The 10,814-nt window shown below is 44.8% G+C and overlaps 1 protein-coding gene across 1 annotated transcript in view; it reads left to right on the forward strand.

Annotated features, from left to right (window-relative positions):
• LOC144139705 (cytochrome P450 4C1-like) overlaps window positions 1-10,299 on the forward strand; it is a 100,426-nt gene extending 90,127 nt beyond the window's left edge. The window contains exons 9-11 of the mRNA XM_077671992.1: window positions 7,394-7,460; window positions 7,849-8,028; window positions 9,119-10,299. Coding sequence (XP_077528118.1) covers window positions 7,394-7,460; window positions 7,849-8,028; window positions 9,119-9,294 — 423 coding nt within the window. The 3' untranslated portion in view covers window positions 9,295-10,299. The remainder of the gene's footprint in view (window positions 1-7,393; window positions 7,461-7,848; window positions 8,029-9,118) is intronic.
• Window positions 10,300-10,814: the final 515 nt, after the last annotated feature.

Raw genomic sequence — 10,814 nt, forward strand, 5'->3', positions numbered from 1 at the left:
CGGAAGCTTACTACTATTTAATTAGAATAGGGGAACCATCCTATGACGCAGCTCACCGTCACGGAGTTGCCGCAACTAGCGGTAGTCACGGCGACCTTTCATTCTATTGTTATCGTCCTCCATTCACCGTGGAGTGCGCCCACCATTCCGCGTAGCCGAGTCGTTTTTGTCAGCAAATTTATGGTTATCTGCAAGAAGAGAATGGGGAGTGACCTAGAAGCAGCCGTTCCTTCCCCGCTATTAGCGTTAAAATTTATACAGCGGAAGCTGGATAATAATAATAGTTATAGTGCGGTGGACAGCGGGCCCAGTACGGCGCCGTTTCGCCTTCCCCACACGTGCGCGTGCGCGCAAACAGTTTCGCCGCCTTTGCGCCCGTGCAGTGGGCAGGTCACCTTCCGGATATACCGGTACCTAGACTGTACTCTGCTCCTCTATAACTCGCTTCTAGCGAACAGTTTCGAAGGGACATGATGGTGTCAGGCTGGTGTCAGCCGAGTTACCATCGGAGGAGTGTAATTAGTCCACCCTTCTCTACTAGGTGGTACATGAACCAGATTCAGCAAATCGAAGTTATTTCAGCGGCGCAATGCACCTAGACAAAACTCTTCGGTTCCTCCCTCACACATAAGCGTACGTCAGAGCTAATCCTGACTTTACCTGCTGGAGTTACATAGTGTGGAAAAAAGTCCTCAGATTTTTTGTAACACTAGTCACAAGCTAATTGGAGATGATGTTATTTCTAGCTGTTAAATTTACGGAATCTTGATGTGTTCAAAATTGCTAGTTAATTTTTGTAGGCATTTAAAATGGTGGCGCAGTGTGCGCGTCCATATATATGCTGGCCCTGGTCGTTCCTACTGAATGAAACTGGCCGGGGCGAAAACATTTATTTTCGTTAGTAACCGTTGGTGTTCTTGCATTTCAATTTTGAGGCAGCGATGAAGGAGCATAACAACACAGCGGATGAACAAGGAATTGCCATTAGGGGCCTGTTCACACGAAAATGCGAACTTATTGAAGACGAAAGTTTCATAGGTTACAAGCTGGATGGATCGTGGGCGTGGTGGCCGAGTATTTTTGCAAGTGGATGTGAAAAACCTTGTGTGCTCGCAATATTTGGCATTACGTTGCCCTCATACCTTGTACCCACAAATACGCGTACTTTATTTCTTTGTCTCAGCCCCAAATGTTGACTAGCATCATTGAGCATTTTGTTAATTTTATTCAGCTTACTACATTCGCCCAGACGGCATTGTTGTAGGGGATACACAAAAAGTGTTCAGTCCAGAAACAGAATCATGAATCTCGTACTAAACAAAATATACAAAAATAAAAATCAACAGAGGCATTTGTAAAAGCTTGGAGCAAAGAGCATTGGGCAACACCAAACGACAGCGGAGCCGATAGCAAAAGAAAGAGAAGAAAAGGGAAAAAAGAAAAACAAGACGAAAGGCGAAACAAAAAAAATTGACATCCTATAAAACGAGTAACAACGGTAATCAAAGATTGCAATGGGCAGCAACACGCCGCAGCAACAATGAATAAAAAACAAACAAAACAAAAACAAATAATTCACAACAAGAACATGATAGCTTTTTCTGTATGGGTAAATACTGAACGGTTAACATATTTCCACTTCAAGCAGAAGTACGATGCCAGTCATGTGGGCCAATTTTCGCTCGCCTTTTTAACAGCGTAGTTGTTCAGTCTTTCCTCTGTCCGTGCAGCTCGTTAACAGGAAATTCTGCTGGCGACGTGGAGCGGGGGAAAGTCCTAGGCCAAGAAGTGTGAGGGGAAGGGGCAATGAGGCAAGGAGCCCGCGAGCAGACGTTGGGAGTGCGCACCTCGCGAAAAAAAAAAAAATGCGGTCAGGGAGGTCCCGAGAATCGAATACGGAACTTTTACATGCAACCTAACCAGCGACCCAACCGCTGGCGACCCCAAAGACCCCAGGGGTACGGGGTTAGCAGCGGCTGGGAACAATAATATCAGCCGCCAATTCTAAACAAAAAGCGTTTCTAGTGGTTGGAATCGAACCCGGATCCCTCGCCGTATTAAAACCGGCGTCTATACGATATCATCGCATTCGGGGCGCACACCATTCCCTTTGGGTTCGTAGCGCGGGCGTTGGCTTTAGACTTTGGCTGGGTTGAAGTGGACCCTGGCTTCGGACTTTGGCAGTTCGGATTTTGGTCGTGAGGAGAGTGGATTGTGGACTTTGATTTAACTCAGTGGGCACAGAGAAAGCTTCTCTTTTTAAACACCTTTCTCTTAAGAAAGGGACAGACCTAAGAAAAGCCAAGTTAAAGCTAGTGAACCCAACCAGCTTTGGTGTTTGCTCAGTCCTTGCATCTCAATTGTGCAGGTGGCCGAATTTATTTCATTAGACGAATCAAGAAATAAATCCTATAGACAATAAAACATACACGAAGAAGTCATAAACGCATTTCATTTAATGTTAAATAAATAAATAAATAAATAAATATATAAATAAATGCCAACTGATAAAGCTTATGCAGGAAACTTCAGGCTGTAAATAATTTAATCCCCCTAATTGGCCAATTACACGGGCCTGATTGTACTCATTTGCTTACGGTGGCATACAGTCTTGATTTTTGGCTCTCAAATCTCCTATCAGTGTAATTTATTTGCTATTCCAATCGAATAGCGGCTATTATATTTTTAAAACACATCGTGCGTGGAAGTTTAATTATCCGAGAATCGCGTTATGTGGCCTCTGCGTTTATAATCGACAGTACTATGGGAGTCTGATTATTGCGTTCAAATCTAACCATTCAATAAATGTAGGTAACAATGAAGCACCCAATAAAATATTCAGAAAAAGTATTTTAATCAGCTTCCTCGAGCCTCTTCACTAAAAGGTTGAATGAACACACGAGATCAGTAAACATGTGAAAAAAAGAAAATTGCCGTTGACCTTTCTTTGCGAAAGTCAGCGAGAGCACGAATTCTAAAATGCACCTTGCGATCGAGCAGGAAAGCGGGCAAAAAATCCGGCATAAGGCACAGCTCGGTGTTGGGCGAGCTGGTGCATCTTTGGTGAGGACACCGGCTTTCCGTAGTAAAATGACGAGGTCGGGATAACACGGGACAAGCGCGAACTTTTAACTAACATTTGTTACAAAGACCACACATCAGTACATTGTGCTCGGGTGTCATCAGGTTCTCGACTCCCAGCTGTTAGGGCTTAAGGTCGCAGGCCGTCCGTACTCAGTTGTGACCACTTTCAAAATGTCCTTGCTAAGGAAGCGTGATGCCAGCAAACAAAAGGCAAATATTCAGGAGCCGAAGAATCAAGAGTCAGGCCTGAAGTTGCACCCTATATGCACAGGCCAGCCCATGAGCTGCCAACAAGAAGGTTGCCAACAATACACGGAGTAAATGCAGAGCTTTCAGCCGCCGCAAAGCTGGCAGGCATGAGCTCTGGCATTGGAAGGAGGAAAAACTAAACATGAAAGGCACAGGGAAAAAAGTGCGTCAAGCCCTATGTGGACTTCACCGTAAGTGTGGCATATCCGGGCCAGCTATCGTGGGGTGAAGCTTACATGGCCCCGACGGTGCGCTGCATTATTCATTGGCATGCGCCACCACGACTTCCCTGTAAAAAAGAAGACTAGCGCGCACTTGCCCATTGTAAGTTCGGCTTGAATGTGCGTTCCGCTGTTTGACGAAGTTAAAGTACTACGCAGGTGCAACGGCACAAAAGCACGAAATATCCTAAGAGCATACTGTAGGAAAACGCAGAAATAGACTGTGTAAGTGGTCCACGGATCTTTCTACACAAAAACTAAATGCTGTATCTGGGATCTTATTTTGAGAATATGAGGTTCTGTTGTGAGTGGTCTTAACGTGGTAGTGCTCCTTCAGCAGTTGGATATGGGGAAAGAACCTGCCGACACCGAAGGAAAGTGTCCTTGTGTGGTTAAAAATTTAAAAAAAACACCACTTGTGGTCTTTGAAGTAGAATTTAGTTGTTGCAGTAGAAGTTAGTTGAGGTATAGCACCTGTCCTGCCAGTGCGCGTCTTTTCATCCCACAAAGCGCGCGTCTTCCCGACAGCAATCATTCATACCACGAAGAGCAGCTCATGTCTATTTATGGCCGGTCCCCGGGTTGGGCACGGGCACGTGCGGGTAGGTGGATTTGAATACCGGATGTTTTCTTTTATTCACTGATTTCATATGCACCTCAAATGTCCCAACAGTGTGGGCTATCCCTTAAGGGTTGGGTGAAAAAAACTGTACTATCCCTTCCTAAAGAAAGTTGACAGAAGCGCGAAAGCTTTCTTGCGTCAAAACCTTCGCTGAAAGTGCGTCCAATCGATTGTGAAACTTTTAAAGACCCAAATTGCACATAAAAAACGACGATTTTTCGCTCGCCTTTTTGACAGCGTGGCTGTTCAAGCTTTTTTCTGTCCGTGCAACTCGTTAACAGGAAATTCTGCTCGGCGAAGTGGACGACTTTTCGCGCACTAAGTAAACGAATCTACGAACGATCTAAAGGCAGGGACGTAGCGAGGGGGGAAGGCTTATTGGGTTGCAGTCTCCCCCCCCCCCCCCCCCACCCCAACCCCCTTGAAATTTTGTCGCGCTGTCATGCACGGCGGGAAAGGCAACCACCTGCGCCGGAAACTATGCTGGAATTTGGTCAAGACTCCCAGTATACCTGCCGAGAAAGTGCACGTACTCTTTCTTGGGGAACACTTTCTCTCCTAGCGTACTTAACTCCTATGCAAAGCCTTCCGCATGATTACGCATTCAAGACAGTCTGCACCGGCGCAAAGCTCCTCCCTTCTGTGACGGGCCTGCTGTGTACGTTGTTTAGTTCGACAAAGGGGTGGAGGCATAGGCAAAAATGATAACTGGCGCCCATTCACTCTTGGCTGGCGTTATCGCAGTCTGCAGTACTCGGAGCCACTATCGAAACACACAACAAAAGGGAGGAGCTTTGCGCCGGTCTTCAATTCTAGCAGGCGTAATCATGCGAGTGGCACTTCGCCGTGTGATATCTCGGACTACGGAAGCGCCAGAAGAATTATGCCAACTGAAACTGCATAGAACCATGATTGCGTCTAACTTTCCAACACTAACATGCCTGGTTACTGCAGCCACTAAAAAAATTAATTCATCAGTTTTAGTTACTTAGGCCACCTACATCAATATTTGCATCCTAATTATAAGTCCCCCTGGGCGCATAACCTCACTGCAGAGGTGGTGTTCGCGTAAATCTAAGCGCCTATTTAAAAAAAAAACTGTCGACAAAACTTTGATCAGCCTGTATATTCTTCTCGCTTTTGTCCCCACAAGTGTACATTTTGACGTATTTTAGTGCCACTAATTTGGTGCAGTTATCCTGAGAAGCTGGTCCTACATGATATATTATCATAAAAGACAACGGTGTTAAGGGGGACTTACCGGTTAAAATTTCTATGGAACTGACTACTTCATGACCCACTCACCTAAAAACCATCGTGCACCAACACTAAAAACTTTTCAAATACATATCAATGTTCGCAAAGGCCTAGTTTGCTTATTTGCCGAATACGTCACTTTAGTACTGCAATAAAAAACTAAAACTCTTGCTTGCTAGACAGCTAGCGTCATCAGTAAAAACGGGATAAAACAAGATGCGTTTATTTAAAGTTTATTTTTTATCCCAGTAGAGCAGTGATTTATTTCTAAAAGAAGCGAACTTTGCCATTAGGAACGTTTATATGAATCTGTGAAACGTTTCGTATCGGTACACGATGCTTTTTAAGTTCGCGGTTCATGAAATACTAAGTCCCATAGGACTGTGGTCAGATGAGTCCCCCTTAAGATTTGTCCATAACCGTTGCGTGTGCGCAAAAAATGAGAAAAAGAAAACATTATTGGATGACAAAGCGACATTAAAATAAAGCTTCCACCTACAAGTTGTTTGTTTCGTGCTTTCTACGTTGAAAATATGCACTCTATGCTTTGTTAGTTTTAGATGAATTAGCTCTTTACTTACATGTTTGTTAGGCATATATGTTTATATTTGTTCTACATTTTTATATTTCCTTAACTGGTACGTCTTCTTATGTAGACAAAGCAGAAAATTGCAAGCAGTGATAGCAATACTGCCCCAATTATCGGAACGTGCGAATACATTTTTATGAAATATTTATTTTCCTTGTAATTGACAGTTAATGGTTAGATATCCTCAAATAATAGTTATTATTTTCAGATAATAGTTTCAGTCAATATTTATCTACTATACGTTACCAGTTGATAGTTACGTGTTTATTGTACATATTTTTAATTCCTTGACAAATGATATGGAGAAGGTCGAAGTGCAATCTCAGCCCCCATCCGCTGAGCAAAATTTCTGGTCACTCTCCTGCTAAATGTATACAGATATGTCGTTTACCATTGCAGTCCTTCATGATCGCTGCGTTTATTGTCTAATCTAGAACCATTCCCTTTTCCGCGATTTTTTAGTAGCCGCCTGGGCACAATGGAAGACCTGTTTCACGCACGCGCCATGTGTCCGGAGATCTTATCAGAGCTATTCGGTTTACCAATCGCTCAATGGGGAAATGCATTAGTTTTTTGATAGGACGTAATCGGTCTCACTACGAAAGCTTTCGCTTAAAAAAACAATATTAATGAACGAGTGGTGTTAATGACTTGAAGTTAGTTGAACTGGCCTGAGACAGCATCAGCGCAAGGTTAGCCCCGTCCCTATCCGTGCTGTAAAAAATACAGATGAGTAGAGCCATCTGAACGAGGGGGTTACACAGCTTTGTGCTTACTCATGCACATGGGGAAGAAAGGGAATGTGAAGGGACAGCTGTTCGGGGGAGTGTGAAAAAAAATGCCACCGCTTCGGCCATGCGAAAAAGATCGTTACATATTTTGAGCCAGATTTTAAAATGTATGTGCACTGCTGAACCCGTCATAAATGCTGGAGGTCATTTAAACCCGGTAGCAAATTAATAACTGCTCGGCGTCCAACGGCAGCTAGGGTGGACTTGCCCCGCTTGCAGGGCTCCGTAAAACTGCTTAATTCACTGGTGCATGCAGGTGATTTTATTGTTCAACACATTGCTCAACTTTTTTTAGAGTCATTCGCTAAGTACTCTGCTCAATTTTCAGTGGAAGGAAATCGTGGTAAAAGAAATGCTTTGCCACCCGAAGCGCCAAACTGAAGCGGTTATCTTTCATGGCGTTGTTTTTAATCAGATCAGCGTTAGGGCGGAACATATCTTCTCGCGTAGTCTCTCACAGCAAGAAATGGAAATGTTAGCAGTGGTACGAGAAAAGCGTCAGTTTTGGGGAGTTGATACAAACTGGTTATTAAACACAGTGAGTACTCATGTCAGCGACATTTTTTTCTGTCATTCTCAGGAGTCCATGCGTCTCTTCCCTCCAATACCTTTCATAGGAAGAATTTTGGATGAAAGCATAACGCTTGGTAAGTATCATTTTTCTCAGATAAGCAGTATGTATGGGAATGTGACGCAGCTGCGAAAAAAAAAAAACTTACGTACTGTACGAGCTTTGCCACATCACCGAATTCGCTGCTACAGTCGCGCGGTGTAGTATACATACTTCAGAGTGATCGTGTGTTATTACCTTCTATTATTTCATTTCGGGTGATTCTAGTGACAGAGAGACGGGCAGACGGACCACAATTTCCTCAAACAAGTTTATAACGAAAAATTATCACTGTTGATATAATATAAAGCGACTATGGCAAACCAGGAAATAAAACCGAAAGCGCTGACGGCACATCGGAACAGTCGGGCTTTACATACTTGTGGTTTCTCGTTCATTAAGGGATTATTTTCTCTGTTATTCAGGTGGAGTGGACATTCCCAAGGGTGTCACCGTCTTCGTCAACATGTTCGGACTCCATAGGAACAGCAACCACTTTGAGAAGCCGGAAGAGTTCATTCCCTCCAGATTCCTAAAAGGGGCGGATAAAAAGATTCACCCGTTCGCATTCATACCTTTCTCGGCTGGCCCAAAGAGCTGCATCGGTAAGGCCTTAAGATACCTTCACGCAAAATATAGTGGACGCGAAATAATCCGACGCTGCGTTAGCCGTACACTTTACGTTAAATGATTATTTAGGCCTCATTTATTTATTAAAATTATATCCAGAAAGCAGTGAAACTTCGAACTTTGGACAAAGAAGCGAGCGGCCTGAGTCCAGCCGGTTCCAACGTTTTGACAAGAAGATGTGCCTCCTTTTTTTCTTGTCGAAATCTCGGCACGTCAACGTGCAAAATTCACGTTACGACGTGTCGTTTATTGTGGCCTACGTTACGTATGACACATTCGCACTATCAAAACGGGGATGTTTTTTATCGCGGGAAAAAATAATACGAGTGCTTGGTCAATCTTCCAAGGTCGGGTACTGAAATGTCGGAAGCATTTCCGAAGGTAATGTTCGGTGAATGCGAGCTTCCGTGATCGCCATCAAGGTACGCATGGGTATTATGATTACAAGTATATGTCTCTTTGTCGCACGATCCTCGGGGTTTTTTTTAAGCTTGAGGATATGGTTAGCAAGATCACGCTGATAGATTACTGTGGTCAGAGGTCAGATATCCCTGATGAGAAAACATAAATGACGGAAAGGTTCAATGGCTGGCCACTTCGACAGGTCACGGAAGCAAAGGTAAGGAATCGGTTGACTGCAGGAAATGGACGTAAAAGTAAAAAAAAAAAATACTAGTAAAAATACGCTCGCAGACTTGCACGAATCGTTTCCAGTATTTTGGATTGCTGCTATTCAAAAACAGACCGAAGCACATAGCTTCCCAGTGGTCCCCGTCTTGCTGATGTTTGAGAGAGAGAGAGAGAGAGAGAGAGAGAGATTGGGGTTGGGGGAGGGAGGGGGGGGGCTTTTAAATGTAAACTGGTGAGGTCAGCCCTGTTAGTGACAGGGCTTGCTACGCCAGATGGGGGATGGCTAGAATAATTAGTGGGGAATTTTGGACACCACAGGTACAGCAGCCAGAGGGCAAACAAAAAAAAGAAAACGTTGAAAGCAAGATACGAGGAAATGATGCCACAATATTGAAAGCACCGTTCACATCCACGTTGTGCGTTTCTGGCGTGCAGGTCAGCGCTTCGCCTACCGCGAGGCCAAAGTGCTCCTGTCCAAAGTGCTGCGGCGTTACACGATCAAGTCAAGCTGGCCCCTGGACCGGCTCAAGCTGAGCACCGAAATGGTGACCAAGGTCAAGGGAGGACTACGCGCCTGGGTGCGCAGGAGGAGGCCCGGCGAGTACGCGTGAACCGGACGCCGAACGTCGTCATGCGCGGGACCGGTGTCACCTCTCCCGTGTGGGCGCGTCGGCGCGAGGGCCCTTGCGCGCGAGCCCTGCAAGTTGACTGGGCTGCACCTAGTCACCATCGGTACGTGGGAGCCGCGCTTCTCCAGGAGACGATGCTTGGCCTGAAGGGACGACACATCGCTTCTCCACCGCCACCGCACAGCAGTGGCATCGCGAACCCTTGGCGCTTCATGAGAAGACCTGAGTGATAATTTATGCTGTTTGTAAGCAAGCTTTATCTCAGTGGTGGTGGTATTCAATGCCAGCACAGACTGTGAATGTGTTGTATGTACCTTGGAGTCTGCGATTTGTGTCCTTCTCTTTTGTTTTTCTGCATCGTTAAACAGCGCGTGATGATACCTTAGAATAAATCTAGCGTGTTTCAAAATCATCAAGCCACTTTGCATACATGGATTGTAGCGTAACTTATGAATCCGCTATGTCAATGCTGTTTGCGAAGGAGTAAATAACGGCATTTCTGAAGATAATTCCTTGCTTCATGAGTCCGCGGCCCGATTCCCAAAGCTGCTCGTATGCGATGTATCGCGAGACAAGTTGTCAATTGGCCGGCGACATGAATATACTATGGCTTTTCATTGGGAACCAACCCCTGATGAAAGATGGACACTCACAAGCTTTCCTAGTATACCATGCGTGAGAACAGGTTTGTAGATCTCGGTCCCGATATTTTGCCCATTTCCCTTATGCCCTCATTTCTAGCTTTCATACCCTTGGAGCTCCGACGTTCGCACATCCAGGCGAGACAGTAAAGGGGCAAGCGAAATTCGTCGTTGCCCGTTGGTATTTTTCACGGAAATATAGTTTCCATAAGTACACCAAAACTACGCTAAAAGACGGACTCTCGCTTATGTCGTGCATATTTTAGAATAAATATAGAAATATTCAGTATTGCGCTGATTTTGCAAAAAATATGGTACAAATAATACGAATAAAATGTTCTTTACACGAGATGTTTTTCTTCCGCACTTCGGCTGACTGGAATTTCTGTGGCATCCTCGTAAGCCGCCATCCAATTGAGCCAGTGCGAACTTAGATGCCTATAGCTCTGGCTATGGATAAAGGAGGGGTAAAAATTTCTTATGTCTGTGGTCAAAGAACATTTTGATTTCATAATAAATTGCTTGCTTGGTATCGGCTTTCGGGGCGACAGCAGTTGTGGTATGTGGCAAGCAGCGCACGCTCGGAATTAAATTGTATCGACAGGGATTGCAGAAATGGGAACGGCCGGAAGGGTTTTGAAGGAGGTTCTAGGCCAACACGTTTTATAGCAGTACACGATACCGCCTAATTGAAAGTCTTTATTGTAATCTAATGAAGAATGAAACTTTCTTGCATCGTATCGGGCTCGCACCAAGGTGTAAGGCAGAGGCCAGGGGAAGTCGCTGTGCGTTAAGCAGGCGCATCTTTAATGGTGAACAGAAGCGATAAACGTTTTCACATTTTCTTTCTTGTCAGGGCGC

The sequence above is a fragment of the Haemaphysalis longicornis genome, unplaced genomic scaffold (assembly GCF_048455015.1).
Source record: "Haemaphysalis longicornis isolate Haplotype H1 unplaced genomic scaffold, Haemaphysalis longicornis Haplotype H1 scaffold_1, whole genome shotgun sequence".
Taxonomy (NCBI): Eukaryota; Metazoa; Arthropoda; class Arachnida; order Ixodida; family Ixodidae; genus Haemaphysalis; species Haemaphysalis longicornis.